Source organism: Pungitius pungitius, unplaced genomic scaffold (assembly GCF_949316345.1).
Source record: "Pungitius pungitius unplaced genomic scaffold, fPunPun2.1 scaffold_135, whole genome shotgun sequence".
Classification (NCBI taxonomy): domain Eukaryota; kingdom Metazoa; phylum Chordata; class Actinopteri; order Perciformes; family Gasterosteidae; genus Pungitius; species Pungitius pungitius.
Genome location: NW_026909885.1, coordinates 744 through 19,377, shown reverse-complemented (window position 1 = coordinate 19,377; position 18,634 = coordinate 744). Strand labels below are relative to the sequence as shown.

Genomic DNA, 18,634 nt, shown 5'->3' with positions numbered 1-18,634 from the left:
GGGGGGGGGGGGGGGGGGGGGGCTACTCACATTGCACGATCAGCTCCACCACGGCCTCCCGGGGCTTCACGTTGAAGCCGTTGTACTGGCTGGTCTGGCAGCGGTACGAGCCCGTCATCTCCCTGGACACATTAACAACACGCAGAACACCGTCGTAGCTCTCCATCTGCATGCCGCCGTCCGGCATGGGCGCCTCCTTGTCGGCCCGCGACCACAGGATGATGGGCTTGGGCTTCCCTGAAACAAGGCACTCCAGCTCCACTGTGTCGCCCTCGCGGGCCACCAGGGGGGACTTGTCCCGGGGGACTGTCAGGTTGGGGGGAACTAAGAAAGAGAAAAACAGAGGAGGGACTGATATGGGGCTCTAGAAAGTCAGCAGGCGGGGTCAGGGGAAATGGCGACGGCATGGGGGAAGGGGGAGCGAATGAGCATCCAGGTTGCAATGACCACACAGACCCACACACAGCTTAATACGTGAAAGGACTGTGCGGATATTAGCAGCAGAGCTAAAGAAAAGCCCCCGCGGAGGGCAGCGGTGAGGACGGTAGGTGCAATCAAGCGATGGCGATCGATGGGCAGGGCGATGACGCGCCGACGAGCAAACCGTGATGGTCAATGACAAAAGATCAGCAGCGAGGAGGCCTCGTGAACTCATCCCCGGGGGGTCGAAAAGGAGTCCCCTGTTTGCATCTCTACTGCACGTGAAGGACGGTGAGCAAATGAGTCAGATAATTGACAAAGAAGGAGTATCAGTAAAGCAGTTATTGCACTCTATCCAGCGGGGGGGGGGGGGGGGCTTCATGCAAGGGATCAATTAAAAGAAGTCAAATAAATGAACACGTTATTGGCCTTTGGACACTCCAGGGGAATGAGGCGAACCCGACTTCCTGCAGGTTAAAATGGAAGTCAACTTTGTTAAAAATAGGTCCCGTGGGTGAAAACGGACTCATCAATAATCGCAATTAATCTACTCTACATGTGCCTGAGGGTTGTCTTCACAGTCATCATCCTCCTCCTCCTCCTCCTCCTCATCGTCACATTTTCACCACGACGTTCATCCTCGCATCCCATTCCTCAATCACAACATCTCCCCCAGGACGGGTTCCACCGCGGCCATCGCGACCTTCATAACTCTCGCCGCGGGGTGCCTGCATCATCAGCACGCCGGCGGCGGTGGTATATATATTCCACCGGAGCATTTACAACCGAGCGCTCCCACCGGGTGATGTAGCGCTACGGCTAACAAAATATGACCCAATAAATACACATCGCCTTTATTTAACGCACACTAAGAGCCTCGGCTGCAAGTAATCAATGAATAATAAAAGAAGAGCAAAGTGCCGAATTGCTGGAAACGTTTTGCAGGTTTCTTTTGAGTGTCTGTGTGTGTGTGTGCGTGCGTGCACGTGCGTGTGCACGTGCGTGTTTGGAAAGCGGGAAATCTACCAGGTTGGATCATGAAGTCTGGTTACTCATCGAGCCCGCCGGCCAAGTCAATTTGTTTAATTAACAAAACTGGCGAACGGCGCGGGCTCCTACAGGGCTGCATGTGTGTGTGTCTTTGTGCATTCATGTATTTTGTGTGCGAGTCCAAATCTCCATGACTATTCCCCCCCCCCCCCTAAAAAATAAAACGGTGTTCAGCCAGAGAGTCGAGGAGCGAAAATCGTCCCAGCAATGATGAAACCGCGTCATGCCTCCCTGATGGTTTTTCCAATCACCGCCATTCGGCCCCGACAATGCTGCAGTTGGAATGAAGTCAACGCACAATGAAGTCCCGTAGTGATGAAATCGGGAGCAATCTCCAAAAAAAAAAAAAAAGACAAAAAAAAGAAGCCAGAGTCCAGATTTATTTCTTTGGACTTCTTCCCCTTCGTCTGGGTGGGAGGAAACGGCATCGTTTGCTATCTCAATCCTGCAAATGTCAATCATCTCTTTTGTGCTTTTGACAAAAGGTACTAATGTGCTCAAAAAGCCGGCGCAACTGTAGAGGAATCAAAATAAATAAAGAAAAGCTCAACGTGAAGCTCTGATTCTACGGGCTACAAACAAACTGTACGTGTGGTTGGTTCCCGACCGTAGCACAAGGCTGCTGAATGGAATCCTCCCTTTTAGTGAACCATACTCTCAGGAAGCATCTAACCTTCAACACGGCAAAGAGAAACGATGCACGTTGACTCCGTGTTGGGATCTGAGGCCATCTGACAGATGTCAGTCAAGAAGCGATTTCCCCCCCCCCGCAGCTCTGTTTGAAGCTAAATGCTACGTTAGGGTCACCAGCTGCACAGATCGAAGACACAACTGAAACAAGACGTCCGCTGCTTCTGACCTAAAACACACACACACGTGTGGTAGTTTTATTCATTGTTAATTGTTAAGCAATTCTGCTAAATATGGAAAATACTGCACTGAAGAATCAATGCATTTAGACGGAGGAAAATGCCTTTTCGGCTGTCGTAATCCAAACGTAAATCCGCTTAAAGCTTGTTCAACAAGAATGTAACTTTTTGTGTAAGTGTTAAACATGTTGGTGTCATTAAGACGGGATGAAGAACACCGGTTCTTCACAATCCCGTTTGGCACCAAAGGAGCCGTGGAAATGATCAGAGCAGATGACAGCAGACACTCCTCCTCACTCGCATCTCCTCCGCCTCCCTCAAACGCTTCCTCGGGTCCGATCGGCTGGACGCTGAGTCGGCGAAACAGGGCGCGGGCAGCGAGGACCGTTCAGAGGTCACAGAGGTCACAGATGTCTGCCTCGTGGCCCTTAGGCGCTGCGTGCGCATGTGCGTGGCTGAGTGTCGTGGCGCCTGACCCCCATGCTGTGAGTCCCTGAACGCGTCGTCGTTAATGCGTGCTTTCCGGGGCTATGCTGGGACTGGGCCCCCTTGTTCGCCCGCAGCGGGAACGACCCCCCCGCCCCCCCCCCCCCCAACGCGCAAAGACCGATTGCTGCAGCCTCTCAGCGGGAAATATCTGCATTTCGGGCTAAGTGGTGCTAACGGGCGTCTTCCAGAATAAACAACATTCCTGCAGACCCCCCCATCGCCGTGGCAACGCAGCGCCCTCTACTCAGAGTGCGTGTGCGCACTCTACTCTGCGTGATTGTGTGTCTTCGCGCAGCTGGGGGGGGGGGGGATGAGTTGGTCCCAGTGTGACAGGACTCTCTGCTCCTCTGAGCACTGGACCTCTGGGGACACAATGAAGGTCCACGGTGGGCGTCTTTGTGCGTCTGTGCGTGGCAGAGTGTAACAAACAAACAAACACAGATGTGTTCAAATTGGCCACGTGGATTGATAGACTGCGGTGACACACAGCTGACCAAACACACACCTCTGTGTGTGTGTGTGTGTGTGTGTGTTTCAAACAACTTCCATCGTATTGACATATTTTATGGACTAAAGGGAACACTGGTGCGATCTCCCTACGATGGTAACCAGTACACTTTCGCCATAAATGTACACGAATGAGTTTTTTTTTTCTTCTTCTCTACACACCAGAAACATCACAGATGTGCTGACATATGGTGCCGGGTGGTTATATGTCCATCCCTGAAGAAGTGGCAGCACCGCGGCGTCTGCTGATGTCACGCGGCAGATTTCCCGGGAGAGCGTCCCAGCTCCGAGGCAGCTGTTGGGCCCCATGTTGGGCACCTCGTCCCAGTTCACAGCCCCCCGGGCCAGTTTGCCCGGGGGGGAAAACTGGGGGCATCTTAAGAGTTTTCTCAGGAATGCAAATTTGAGGATTTTAGGTTTGACTGCTTTTTATACATTGTAACAAACCATTACGAACATTACTAATCCCAGTTTAGGCACCACAGCTGGACCCGACAGAAGTGACTAAAGGGGCGGGGCTTAGCCAATGGTCATTAGAAAACAAGATGAAGAGCCTCTCCTCCTATCCAAATAATAAAAAATCCATTGATAATAATAATTCAATGAAAAGAAATGATGTTTTTCCAACATCAAAAGAACACGGAGTCTCTTTGAAAAAGCAAAAGCGGGAAACCAGTGGTTTTCCAGCGGCAGCAGCAGCGGGGCCTCTCTGCGGCCCGCGGGCGTGTCGGGATGGCGACCAGGTCGCCGTCTTCATTGGGGGGTCGATTAACTCGCTGCGCGTCAGTCCCCGCCGGCGGCGCCCTGCCCCGCTCAGAGTGGCGCGATTGATGCGCAGCTCGTGACGCATCGAGAGTCAAACAGGCCGACGCGGACGGACGAGCGGCCCGCAGTCAGCTCCGCGTGACTCAAACCCATCTGGCGCGGGAAATTAGCGCCGCGCTTATTGTGCTTATTGAAAACCAGCTCGTTTTTTTTTTCTGAATCAACCGAGAGCTTAATTGATCCTCTTTAATTAATTAAGCGCAGCAATCCTTTAGATTGACAGAAACACTGGGTGGTGCCAGAGTTTCAGGTGTGATCGGGATGCTAATCGGGGGAACTCGTTATGAAAGGTTTTATTTAGCTCCACAAGAAGGAGCCGACTCTGAATCTTAATACCTGCTCTGCCATTATCAATTAGACCGAGGATGAGTTTTCATTTATAAAACAGAGACTATTCTTGCTGCAGTATTGGATTTGTATTTGTGGAATATAGTGTTCATGGTAATTGCAACAGGCAGATATTAGCTTTAAGTTTTAACATCCCACCCTTAAAAGCTCTGTACGCTATTAAAATTGATTACTAAGATGGTCATAATGGAAGTTCCAATCTGAAGCCAAACGCAATTTCAGAGTCAGACCCATAAAAAATAGCGATAACAGCATCGTCTAACAATAATCCAGCACTAAAGACACATTTAACATGCAGACTAACGAGAGGAGTTATCAGCTAGGCCCTGTTCATGGGCTCTCTATGGTTTACACTAATACTCATAACTCCTTCCAGCTTTTCCTGTGTCTTACAGTTCTTAATCCTGACAGTGTCCAAAGGGAAGGTCTGTGTCCTCGTGTTCAGAACAGAAATAAGTATCCGCCTCGCTGAGAAAAGAAGAGATGCTTATTTTATGAGCTCGTAATGGTAGTAAATTACGCCGCTGTTTTGGAAAAGGGAGAGAAATCATTAAGGCTTTTTTTATTTGTTCTATTATACACTCACCGGCCACTTTATTAGGTACACCTGTCCAACTGCTCGTTAACACTTAATTTCTAAGCAGCCAATCACATGGCGGCAACTCAGTGCATTTAGGCATGTAGACATTGTCAAGACAATCTCCTGCAGTTCAAACCGAGCATCAGTATGGGGAAGAAAGGTGATTTGAGTGACTTTGAACGTGGCATGATTGTTGGTGCCAGAAGGGCTGGTCTGAGTATTTCAGAAACTGCTAATCTACTGGGATTTTCACGCACAACCATCTCTAGGGTTTACAGAGAATGGTCCGAAAAAGAAAAAACATCCAGTGAGCGGCAGTTCTGTGGGCGGAAATGCCTTGTTGATGCCAGAGGTCAGAGGAGAATGGCCAGACTGGTTCGAGCTGATAGAAGGGCAACAGTGACTCAAATAACCACCCGTTACAACCAAGGTGGGCATAAGAGCATCTCTGAACGCACAGTACGTCGAACTTTGAGGCAGATGGGCTACAGCAGCAGAAGACCACACCGGGTGCCACTCCTTTCAGCTAAGAACAGGAAACTGAGGCTACAATTTGCACAAGCTCATCGAAATTGGACAATAGAAGATTGGAAAAACGTTGCCTGGTCTGATGAGTCTCGATTTCTGCTGCGACATTCGGATGGTCGGGTCAGAATTTGGCGTCTACAACATGAAAGCATGGATCCATCCTGCCTTGTATCAACGGTTCAGGCTGGTGGTGGTGGTGTCATGGTGTGGGGAATATTTTCTTGGCACTCTTTGGGCCCCTTGGTACCAATTGAGCATCGTTGCAACGCCACAGCCTACCTGAGTATTGTTGCTGACCATGTCCATCCCTTTATGACCACAATGTACCCAACTTCTGATGGCTACTTTCAGCAGGATAATGCGCCATGTCATAAAGCTGGAATCATCTCAGACTGGTTTCTTGAACATGACAATGAGTTCGCTGTACTCAAATGGCCTCCACAATCACCAGATCTCAATCCAATAGAGCATCTTTGGGATGTGGTGGAACGGGAGATTCGCATCATGGATGTGCAGCCGACAAATCTGCGGCAACTGTGTGATGCCATCATGTCAATATGGACCAAACTCCCTGAGGAATGCTTCCAGCACCTTGTTGAATCTATGCCACGAAGAATTGAGGCAGTTCTGAAGGCAAAAGGGGGTCCAACCCGTTACTAGCATGGGGTACCTAATAAAGTGGCCGGTGAGTATTTATACATAATAAATACTCTCTTTTATAAAAGACTGAGAGCAAAGTGTGAGGCCACTTCACCATCACGGAGCCCCGGCAGAGCGGCAGTGTAATCTCCCCTAAACACTTTTATTAAGGCTTCTAATTGAGGCTTGGGCTTCCTCCCTTCAGGACAACAGGCAGAGGGACAAAAACCAGGCTTACGCACCTCGGAACGGGCTGCAAAAGGGGGGTGGCATAAGCGGCTTTAGTCGAGGGGGGGGGGGGGGGGAATAAAAGAAAGTTCCCAGATTCAAGGCACCAACAATCACGCGTCGTGCAAAACACACCGGTCACGTTCCGGTAACACAACGGCACGGAGTAGTTAGCAGCAGAAGCAAAATCAATACCATATTTCCTACGACGGGAACGGCTTCAAGTCAATAGTTTTACACCCGCACAGCTCACTGGGAAGCTATGCGCTTTAAAAGCAATTTTATCGAAGGCCAAATCCTTCATTTCCTACCAATCGCAAAGGAGTCGACCATTTCCCCCTTTATTTCCTCAGTTAGACAGCAGCTTTTTGTTCTCCCTTTTTTTTTTTTTTTACATTAAAGGGTCTGCGTTAATGCATCGCCATCACCCAGGCACTCCAGAAGAAAAGACTGCACTACTTACGAGATAACGAGGAAACAATCTTGGCAGGTGCGATTGATCGCAGTGTTTTATAGCGCAGGGATTATCAAAGGATTATCAAACCATAATTATGCACCCGAGGTTGACACGCTGCTTTCATGTTCACGCCGCCGTAGTGGCAGCGAGGGGTGTGAGCGCAGTCGGGACCCAGTTGAGGGAAAATGTGCCCGTCGAGTAGTGCGTGTGTGTGTGTGTGCGTGTGTTTGCGTAGAAGTGGATGTGATGCTGGCTAGGAAACCCACTCACAATTCGCGAAACATCACACAACCTTTAAGTCACTTATCAGTGCCGAACACACGCCACGGAGAATTAAAAGCAACCCGACAGCTCCTTCGCAGGCGACACCCACGCACGGGGTTCCCCGCGCCAAAGTTAGCCGATTGAGCGAGAGCGGGGGAAGCAGGAGACCAACAGGTCGATCGGGGTCACAGGGTCACACCCCCCCCCTCGCCGGCGCGCCCACACAGCTGTGATGGACCTTAAAGATTATGGATTTTAAAAAAACAAACAACATCCCCATTGATACAACTTTGTTTCACTGCAGCATGCAGGAAGTGAGTAAGCACCAAACGCGCTGCTAAGGCGCTGCTAAGGCGCTGCTAGCATGCTGCTAGCATGCTGCTAGCAGCGTTGACGCTCTCCCAGGCGTCCATCTCTAAAGAGGTCAGACGTGGCGCTTTTCAAAGATTTAATGATTTCACAATAAAACCACGGACGGATCTCAGAGACTCCTCGACATGTTGGAGGTGGGACGATGCAGACCAGGCGGCGGGGTGGACTGGTGTGTTGCGTTATATTAGCATGCTGCAGTCACGCGGGAACAGCGGTGGAAGCAGCCAATTAGATGGGAAGACGATGGAGGTTTAGTCTCGGATTAGTGGGACTGATGGAGTCGGCTTCGGTTCACAATGATCACATTGGAGAGACATTGTTGTGGATCCTACTGCACCCTGTGGAGACCTAAAGGGTCAGTTCACCCAAATCTCAACCACGCAGACTAAATATCATGATAATTTGGTAGTTTTGATAAACTGCTATATCACAAGAGATACAGTGGAAAACATGATGAGGGTGAAAGGACCATTTAAAGGAAAATTCACTCTTAACACCTGGTATTATTTCACATTTCTGCTACCATTCCTGTCTGTGACATCCAGCAACCTCATGGCTGCATTACTATCAATGCATAGTACTTCTATGTAGAACTTTATACTACAGTCCACAGTCCTTTTACAGGCTGTTTCTAAAGTTTCAGTGAAACTATTTAAAAAATGGATGGGATTGGTAGCAAAAACCACAGAAATAAGCTGTAGATTGAGTTTCCTGGGTCCCAAGCCCCGCCCCCCTCTCTCATGTCCTTGTTCATGTCACATTCTCATTCTCTCCCGTGACCCAGAGGCCTGAGTCTCTGACCGACGTAGCTGTGGGGTAGGGGGGGGTGGGGGGGCGGATGGCGCGACACTGACACGATGGGGTGTGAGGCTCACCAGTTGTGGACGAGATGTTGACGTCGATGCTGATCTCGGGAATGCCCCCTCCCTTCAGCGCCGCCACGCAGGTGTACGTGCCGAAGTCGGTGAACTTGAGGTCTATGATGTCCAGGTTGGTGGTGCCGGGGGAGATGTCGGGGTCCGTCTGGGTGATGACCATCCGCTCCGAGCTGCGCAGGGCGCGGCCATTTTTCAGCCAGCTGAAGGTCAGCTCCTCCGGCGGGGTCGCCTCCACCTGCCGCATTCAGCAACGGGGTTACTTGTATTTGTGTGTGTGTGTTTGTGTGTTTGTGTGTGTTTGTGTACTCCGGCACTGCGACCATACCTGACAAGATATCTTGACCTCCCGTCCGATCTGGATGTTGTCGTCGTTGTGGTAGGGGTCAGGGGTGATCCAGAACCGGCCCTTTTTCAGAGCTGTGAGGGGAGACAAGCCATTTGATTTCTACTGGATTCACACCTGTTCCCCTCTCTGAGCGCGCTGGTCACACCACAAATGCAAATCCCAAAGACGGGAGAATTTATGGATTTGCCTTCCTCGTGCCCGCTGAGCCTTCAATCACGTTTCACTTGGGCGTGGAGGAGGATCACGGAACAGGTAATAAACCACCAGAGGACGAGCAGGCCGAGATTGCGTGGATGCATCGACGACTGAGGGTTTGGATTTAGTTTGGTGCGGAATCGCAGGCTCGTTGCGAGGACCACAGCTTTGAGTCAACATTAATATTGATGGCTGCAGAACCGAGGGGATCCCACACTTGCAAACACGCACCGTGAAATCGGAGAGAGAGACACCTCACAAATTCTCCACCATTTCTAATCCAATTTGGTTTGCAAAACCTCCATTTTCAAAGCGTCGCTCCTCAAAAGAGAAAGAGAGGATGATTTCGTTATAATGCGCGCCGCACTGGTTCCAAACCCCGCGCCGGCTGTTCAATTCATATCCTCAGCGAAAAAAAGAAAAAAAGAAGAAAAAAAAACATGTATGGAAATCACCATGGAAATCTTTTCATCTAGCAATTCTCAAGTGACATTATCATATTCAGTTTGGTAAAAGGGAAAATGAAAACAAAACCTGCGTGTCAGATTTAAACACAGGAAATTGAATGTGCAAAACATGGCGCTGCCTGCCAGGCTGCGCATTGAGGGAGGGGGAGGGGGGGGGGGGGGAGCGGAGTGACACCCGCCTGCTCGACGCGATCTTCCTCCTCGCGCTTCAAATCAGCCACGGCAGGCGCACCGTTTCCTTTCTGACACGTGTCAGAAACAAAACAGTACGGCAACACACACACACACACACACAGCCCTGCCTATCAATCACGCTGCATGTAATTCAATAGCACTTCAGCATCGTGCGGTAAGCAGAACGCGTCTGTGACCTTTATCGATTATGGATATGAACGCGACGCTCCCCCCCAACGCCCACGTGCCCCGCTCGCCACATCTGCTGCCAAACGCGCCAAAGATGCCGTGCCGTTCCCCCCCCCCCCCCCCCCCCCACACACCCCTTCACGCCGACCCACGCAGCACTGTCACACTGTGCTAAATTCTAAATCTGCCTCGATGGAATAATCGCTTCGTGGCGCGTTCAGGGCCCTTGTGCCCACCTTTTCCTTTGTGTTCTCACTCAAACGCGCTACCTGCGTCGCCCCCCGCCCCCCCCCCCCCCACCGTCCTCCGGCCACTCGTAGGTCACAGCTCCAGGTGAATATCGACCTTCAGTCCACTTAACAGCGCAATGGGGTAATAATAAGAAGATGAAGAAGAAGAGGAAGAAGTAGAAGAAGAGGAAGAAGAAGAAGTAGAGGAAGTAGAAGAAGTAGAGGAAGTAGAAGAAGAAGAGAAGAAGAGGTAGAAGCAGAAGTAGAAGAAGAAGTAGAGGAACTAGAAGTAGAAGAAGAGGAAGAAGAAGTAGAGGAAGTAGAAGTAGAAGAAGAAGAAGAGGAAGAAGAAGAGGAAGAAGAAGAGGAAGAAGTAGAAGTAGAGGAAGAAGAAGTAGAATAAGTAGAAGTAGAAGAAGAGGAAGATGAAGAAAAAGAAGAATAAGAGGAAGAAGGAGAAGTAGAGGAAGTAGAAGAAGAGGAGGAAGAAGAAGAGGAAGAAGAACTGGGGCCATGTGCATGAGGAGCCCGGGCCCCCCCCCCTTCAGAGAAGAGGGCGGACTCGGAAGCGACCTTACTGTGTGTTCTTAAACCCTCCTCCTCACTGAACTCTCCATTACTGTGGAGCTGACCGGGTCCAGGAGGACGTTTCCAATGAACCTCAGTCGGCCTTTTCGCTGCTCACATTTCTGAACAACCGCCAATCGGATTAAAAGAACCTCAATGAATACATGGACCTTCTGATTGTAAAGTTTGCTCAAGTGCTTTCTGGGCTTCAAGTGATCAAAAATGGAGGAAAAAAAAAAAAAAACTCAACAGGAGAATAAATGATTAAAAAAGGTAATACTTATATTGACTTATCATTTAATAGAAAGCCAGTGGGCAGAAATAGAGCAGTGATATTGGGAGTGACTTTACTTTTGGAGGAAAAGTCTTAAGAGTTCCTTTCTTCAACTGAAAAATGTCTCAAAAATGTAATTATTTTCATTTCATGCTCAATGCGCTCTGATTTTTGCTGACCTTTACAAACTCAGACTGGCGAATAAAGGTTCTTTAGAACCTGAAGAAATTGGGCTGGAAGAAAAGTTTCATCTTTAAGAGCCTCTTCTGGAATCACACTTTGAATGCATACGCATCCCTGGAGTCACAGCCTCTACCTGCTACTGCTTTATTTGGTCTTTTGGTCGCAGCGTTTGAAGCAGAAACTTGTAAAGCACGCGTTTTTTTTCCGTTTTTCATAGTTCTGTACAAATGAAGGTCCGCGCTGGGTAAACTGGTTTATTATCGTATTCTCCATCTGCTCGTGATTAACAAGTTCGTCACTGTCCCGCGGGGGAGGAGCAGATCACGGATTCCACACCGACCCGGCTGCCCGGGCTCCACTTTTTAATATCTATGATAATACCAAAACGCCAAGGAGACGCTCCATCATACTGATCAGAACATCGCCACCATCCGTGCTTTGCCAACACCATCTATTTTAGAAGAGAAAAGACTGTGTGAAATGTGCCATCGGAAAATTGTGTTTTTGGACCATTTGGGGGGGGGGGGGGGGGGGGCGGGGGAAACAATCACAACAAAAAAATTAAGAATAAACGGTGCTTCCATCACTTGTTTCACTTGATTTTTAATCACCCCCCCCCCCCCATTTCCGCCCAGAGCTGCAGCCCACGTCCGAATGGCCTGTGCTGCATGTGCACTCATGCATATTTCACAATCGGCACCCTCCCCGCCTCCTCCGCATTCAAACCTACTCCGCTGCAATTTTACCGCGCCATAAATATTGAATAGCTAGTAGGTATTCAGTAAATCGAATACATTTGTGTACACGAGAGATAAGTGGCCATTACTTTCGCTGCTTGTACAAAACTTGGCCGGACTACTAGCAGTGACTAAAAAAAAAATGTTTTTTTTTTATGCATGGGAGATGATCTAAAACTGGAGGTACTTTAAAAAGGGATTCTGAGGTTGAGGAGAGAAAAAGGTTGAGCGACCCTGCGGGGGGAGGGGAAGGATGATGCACCCTTCCCTCGCCGCTCCTAAATCACGGCTAAAAGTCACATGAATGTTTAACGAGCGTCTGCTCGGGGGAAAAAAAAAAAAACACCACTTTCCAATTTGCTCCGGAGGGGAGATTGCCTCAGAATATTGTTTTACAAGTTCCACCGCATCATTAATTTCTCACGAGCGCGTGCTTGTTTAAAGTCATCCTGACAGTACATAATAGGAAGTGGTACCGCGAGGGGGGGAGGGGGGGGGCGCGGGGGAAGCATCTTTAGGAATTAAGGGCAATCGCAGGTGGCATTAGCGGCGAATCGGAAAGTTGAGGGCCTTCAGCCCCCCGAGGACCCGACCGCTGCTGAATGGCAGCAGGAGGAGCTGAAGATTTACACTGTTAACTACCGTCAGTCCACTCCTCGTTGAAGCCCGGAAGGCTTCGTGTTCTACCAGCGGCGAGCAATCGAGAGCGTTTTCATGGGCTTCGCTGCAAAGCGTAGATTCTAAATAGTAGCCGCTCCCACTGCTCCGACTGAGCAAACCGCAGCTGCAGATGTGTTATCGGGAAAGGTCAGGCGTGTGATTTGATGCAGACCTTTAAGAGGCACAAAAAAAAAAAAAAACATTTTCTCAGGCGGAATAAAAGCGTCGGAAAGGAGATCAAACGCTAAATGTGTAAGAGAGAGAGCGTCCTCGGTGCGCTTGTGCCCCGCTCGACTCCTGCAGCTCGATAGCAGCGCAGCGACGTAGCGGCGCCGGTCTGCCCGTCCAAAGGAAGCAGCGGGCGCGGGAGGCGAGCCCAACCCAAAAAACACATCTCGGGCTCCGGTGTAGGAAAAAATCAAGCCCACATTGGCAGCATCACAGCCGCCGCGGCACAAAACACGAGTCAACCTGCGCACAAACAACTTTTGCACATGAATTATTGATGAGTTCAGGAAGCGGGTTTCCTTTTATCATCATCGGAGCTCTCAGTCACTGAACCCCTGCCTGTGACAACATGCCAAGCAGTAAAACACTCACAATGGGGACATTTAGAGGAGCCACTTTCTCCTTGGCACAATTAAGTGCATTGTGCGTACAGTATGTTTGCATTAAATGTCTCCTGCATCCCATTTCCTCTAAGAGATTGCATTCGGTTCAATGGTGAGGCAGCTCATATTTAAGGCACTTTTTTTGGGGTCATTACCAAACAAATTACAGGTATCTTTTTTTTTTTTGTGCAAACTGAAGTGCTTCTTCCCCCGCAACGAGGCCGCATGCTTCTCCATAGCTTTAATAGCCTGAAAGAATAATGGGTGGACTGAACATGAAAAGCACAGATAATTGCACAAAGAGAAAAAAAGCCCCGGTTGAGGCCTTCTTCTACGGAGGGCTCATCTCACACGGCAGGATTACAATAGCACCTCGGGGGAGCTTCTTAGCGGAGCAAAAGCACACACAGCCCTGACATACTGATTATGACACACACACACACACACGTGTGTAGGCACAGGATGACAATGGCGTCACATATCCACACACACACACACACACACACACACACACACACACACACACGCTGCTACACTCCAAGAGAAATGGAGTTTCCACGGCCCCCTCCCGCTGTCCACTCGTCTCTGTCTCTCTCTGTCTTCTGTCCCCCCCCCCCCTCAGCGGGTATCCTGCAGCGCTCTCCACGGCCAACATCGTCATCGCGGAGGCCTCTCTGCTGGCCGCCTCCTCCTCCTCCTCCTCCTCCTCTTCCTCCTCTCAGTCGCTCAAGCTTTGCATTCGCACTCTGCAAAACGCACGCAGCCTTACAAACACTTTCCCTTTTCCCATTATCGCATGCATCCTCACACCCCCCCCCCCCCCCCCCCCCTCCCCCCCACCCCTCCTCAGCACCTTTACACGTCCATTCTTTGGCAGGACAAAAATGAGTTCTAAATGTTGCTCTCAACCTCCGGGTGGACCCCCGGCTTTAATTTACGTTAAAAAAAAACATGCAGCGAACGCACAGGGGAAGCGGAGACCTTCACGAATGCGCGGGGGCGGCGCTCAGGGCCGCGGACGCGAGAGGCCGCCCGCGCCAGTTATGGTCATCCAGCCATTAAATCTGCCATTCATGAATGGAAATGTATTCAGCCTTCAACCAGAATTTATTCCAAAGCAAATTTTACAAGGGTCATTCCCATGTTGACTCACATGCTGACAGCTGGGTTTTCACCATTGTTTTTTCTCCCCACCGAACAGTCTAAATAAAAAAATAAAAAACGTCGAGGGGGGGGGGGGGGGGGGAAGCTCACACTGAGAAATGCCGCCTCTTTGCTTCTCCTCAAATAACAGCGATTGTAGGACGAGTGCGTTTGACCTCGTGTGTCTGCGTCGTCACACCTGAAAACCCGACGCCAACGCGGCCGCGCTTCATTTTATAGCCGCGCTATTTTATTTTCATTTTTCTCTACATCACACAGCGGGGGGGGGGGGGGGGGAATCATTGCTTAGCGGAAAGACTTCTCTCCGGCTGCCCGACGCCGTGGACTCTCCAAGCGAGAGCTGCTGCCTCCTTGTATCTGAGGAAGGGAGGAAAGGAGGAGACACCAGCACGCTGCAGAGCTCCCCGGGAGGACAGGATGGACTCAAGTGTGCCGGGGGGAGGTCAGGGTGTTGACCCGCATCGGAAGACGCGCGGCGGACCCCGTAATCCACGAGAAGGATCCGGTCTGCGGAAGCAGGGGGGGGGGGGGCTGCTGGTTTTCGTCGGCCAAGCCCTGGAAGGCAAGTCTGGCTGGTGGGACAGTATGGCCAGAGAAACTACCATCTGCTGGGCAGAGATGTGGGTTTTTTCACAGACACACACACACACAAACACACAAACAAGCACACAAACAAACAAACAGAGCCCCCTTTGGCAACGGCAGTTTGAGAGGAGGCTTCTCAAGGACCGGGGAGGAGGTTGAACAAGCCGCGCGACAATGAGGCCACAGGATGCAAAACCTGCAAAACACGCACAAATCAGCGGCGTGCGAACACAAGGGACGTGTGCAAACACGAATACCAAACGACGCTCACACACAGCGGATGCGTGCAAATCACGAGCCCTTTCGTTGCCACACACACTTTTTTAGCAATTAGCAGAGCGTTCATTTCCATTGATTTTGTAGCCTGCAGTTGGGATTTTTGTGAAGAAATTGTTTTGTGAAGTCTTGTAACTTTCACCTCTCTTTTCTGCAAACACACACACACACACACACACACACACACACACACACACTCCACAAACAAACAAAGAGCCACTAGAGTTCTGCCTGTGCCGTAGCCTCGAGCCTGGCTTATCCTCTTTCAATTCCCCCCCCTTTTCTACCTCACTTCAAAGTATCACGACTGTAGAAAGTTGCCAGCGGAGCGACTGCACTGAAACTCTTGTCGAAACACAATTAAAAGAAAAAACACAATTTTCATGGGCAAATCCGACTGTGATTGTAATTTAAAAAAAAAAGACGAGCCAACGCGGAGAAGACGCAACTTGGGAGATTTACGGGAGAACAAAGCTCAATATCGGTTCTTAATTCCTACCCGGTTGGAATTAATTAAGAATAAAGTTCACAATAGAACGCAGCCTTGTGGCACGGATGCAGTCGGGGGGGTGAGTTGCATTTTAAGAGACCTTTTAAGAACTTCAGTGTGTGTAAAATGTGTAAATAAAACAACGTGAGCTACGTTCTTAAATCCATTTGGACACCTGATGGTCCTTTCCGATTGGTTTGGATAAATGGATGTCTCCGAAATGACGGGCCATTTAAACACGCTGAATCTGAAGAGGCGGAGTTTTTCCTGTTGATTAATTAGCGACACGCCCTCGCTCTCCAACTATCGATCTCACGACTGCACTGACAACGGCGTCTGCTCATCAATCTCAACAGAATGTTCCCAATTTATTTTCCTCTTCTAGTCGATCCTTAATTTGCTTCGACTCGCGCTTTCTTTGGCCGAGTTGGTTTTCACTCCAGATGTATTTACTCCAAACCCTTGTTGCCTCTCGTCTTTATTGTCTTTTGTTTAAACATCTGCAGTAAATGACACACACACACACGCGTTGGTGATGGCGTTAAGGCTTTACGGAGTGTATCTGGTCAATGTTCACGTCTCCCTACAACAGCTGCTCATCAACGTTTGACGTTTGCATGAATCAAAAACGTATACGTCATTAAATATTTGACAGGTAGTGCAGAATGAATCCACAGCAGAAAATCAGGAACACGGGTATGAGTCCTTTTGAACTTTGAGTGCAGACTCACATGTTTGGATGATATTAGCTCAGGGTCCCGTCCAGATGTGCGACACATCAGTGAGGGTGTGACGTTTGTGGCAGCGATCGTCAGACTCGTTTGCTGCCATGGGACACCTGACGCCGTCTTTTTGAAGTAAGCCTCTCAATTCCAAAGTCCTCAACTATATGGGCACTTAGACAATGCAGTAAAGGGGGTTTCCTGTCAGGGGGGGGGGGGGGCATCACAAGCGATGGTTTGATTTCCATCCCGGCTGCATAAATCAATGCTTCCAAACAGGCTGGGCACAGGAGCGACCTGATGATGGAGCTGTGGATTAATCCGAAAGGACTGCTGCTTTGATTTGGGATTCCTTTTCACCGTATGTGTGTTTTTTGCAGGGTGGGGGGAGGGGGGGGGGGGGAACCCTCCCCTGAATACTTTATTGCTAGCAAGGCTTTCACTAATTAATGCAACCTTTTATTTAGCGCCAAGTGGTTCCGGCGGTCTCACATTTGGGGCACCGGGGTCCTCCGTTATGTCACAGATGAAAGCCTTAGTCACACACCGGCCTTAATCCTCCAGCTTAGCAACAAAAGTTCATTTCCTCACGCGTCGTCTGCGCACGGCACCTTTTCTTTACAGGAGGCAGAATATCCGCTCTGGAGCACTGACCCCGTGTCTGTTGCCTAAAAGCTCCCTGCATTGTGCGGCGATGTGTTCCCTCCCCCGATGTCCTAATGCGACAACACGCGGCCAGCTACAGGTGTACTACTCGGGTGAAAATAACATTTTCCCATGACAATAACAACACCCAGCAGGCGGGTTAGAAGGCCGTCGCCACGCCGCCCTGGTTCGTCTCGCGTTGACCCCTCTTTGATGGGTGCTTTTTAATGAATGGTTTGGTGCTTAAGGAGCCGGGGCGGCGCAGACAGTGAGATCTGATGCTCGGTGCGCTTGTAAGGTCAAACTGTGTGAGCTTAATCTGAAGGACTCTGTGAATACGATCATTTTAAATCCACACAGGCAAACCCCAATCAGAAAATAACGTTGTTTCCAATTATTATTAGTCGACATCCTCAGGAAGAACTTACATAATATTTGAAGCCCTTGGCATATTATTTAGATTTACCTTCACAGTTAGCATCTAACCTTAATTAAAGTTGGACAAAATATTGAATAACCATATTAAAAAATATATATATATATTGAGGAATCGAGAAACTTCCTCTTCCAAATATTGCTTTATGCTTTAGATGCCCAAACATAATTATTCATGCATTCATTAATAGTTAGTAACGATGCCGGGCCACATCATCTGCAAAATGAACTGTTTTGCTGCTCCACATCTCTCGTGGCGCACAATGAGGCGTTTGCGCAGCGCTCTGCACGGCGTAGTCGGCGTCTCCTCACCTCGCACCACGATGGTGGTGGACTTCTTGGCCGGGTTGCCCACGTTGTTGCTGGCCACGCAGCTGTAGACCCCCGCCTCGTCCGAGGTGATGGCCGGCAGCGTGAGCGTGCCCCCCTTCACCACGCTCCTCCGCGGCAGGCTGTCGTTGCTGCTGATCCAGGTGAGGACGGGCGCCGGCTCCCCCCCCGTGGTGATGCACACCAGGGACACCGTCTGGCCGGGGTTGACCACGATGGGATCCTCCACCAGCAGCTTGATGGACGGCGACGCTGCGGAGGGAGAGCCTCAGCTTTACCGGGCCTTTGGTCGCACTTGATTTTGCGGGTTCTAAAAATGGCTGAAGTACCTGTCCTGTTGGTGAGTCTGAAGATCACGCTGCGGTCGGGGATGCCGCACACATTTCGGACGGAGGCGACGCAGCTGTAGTTGGCGTAGTCCTGAGGGCGCAGGTTCTTCAGCTTCAAAATCTTCGTTTCTCCCTGCAGCTCGGATCAAACCAACACGGGTGTGCAAATGTGTGCAAAAACATCAACACAATGGAGGCGAAGGCATGCAGGAAAAAAAAAAAAAACGGGCGACGGGGGGACGCGGACGACGAAAGGCCAAACACCTCCAGCGAAAGGTCAGAGAGATGAATATGTACCCGGGTTTAATGAGGCCCAGAACGAAAAGGGACTCGGTATGAATGTGCGATGGCGTTGGTTTAAAAAAAAAAAGGGGAATAAATGTGCCGGTTTGCTTAATACCGTCACGCGTGGATTACTTTCCGGGGCCCGGCAGCACTTTCATCGCTCAGCCGCGGCATCGCGGATCGGCTTAGCGAAGGGGGGGGGCATCTCGTTCATAACGTGCGTTTGATTCCAGCTGGGCCCGTCAAACCACAGGCCCCGCCCCCTCCCGAGGCTATGAAGAGGAGG

At 50.0% G+C, this 18,634-nt stretch overlaps 1 protein-coding gene across 1 annotated transcript; it reads right to left on the bottom strand.

Annotated features, from left to right (window-relative positions):
- Nucleotides 1-30: 30 nt before the first annotated feature.
- Nucleotides 31-18,208, bottom strand: LOC119195386 (MAM domain-containing glycosylphosphatidylinositol anchor protein 2-like; the record flags this gene model as incomplete). The annotated part of the gene is made up of 5 exons (XM_062560539.1): nucleotides 31-324; nucleotides 8,452-8,689; nucleotides 8,780-8,871; nucleotides 17,717-17,986; nucleotides 18,064-18,208. Coding segments are annotated over 5 exons (1,039 nt in total), but the record flags the coding sequence as incomplete, so codon positions are not given.
- Between the last annotated feature and the right edge of the window lie 426 nt (nucleotides 18,209-18,634).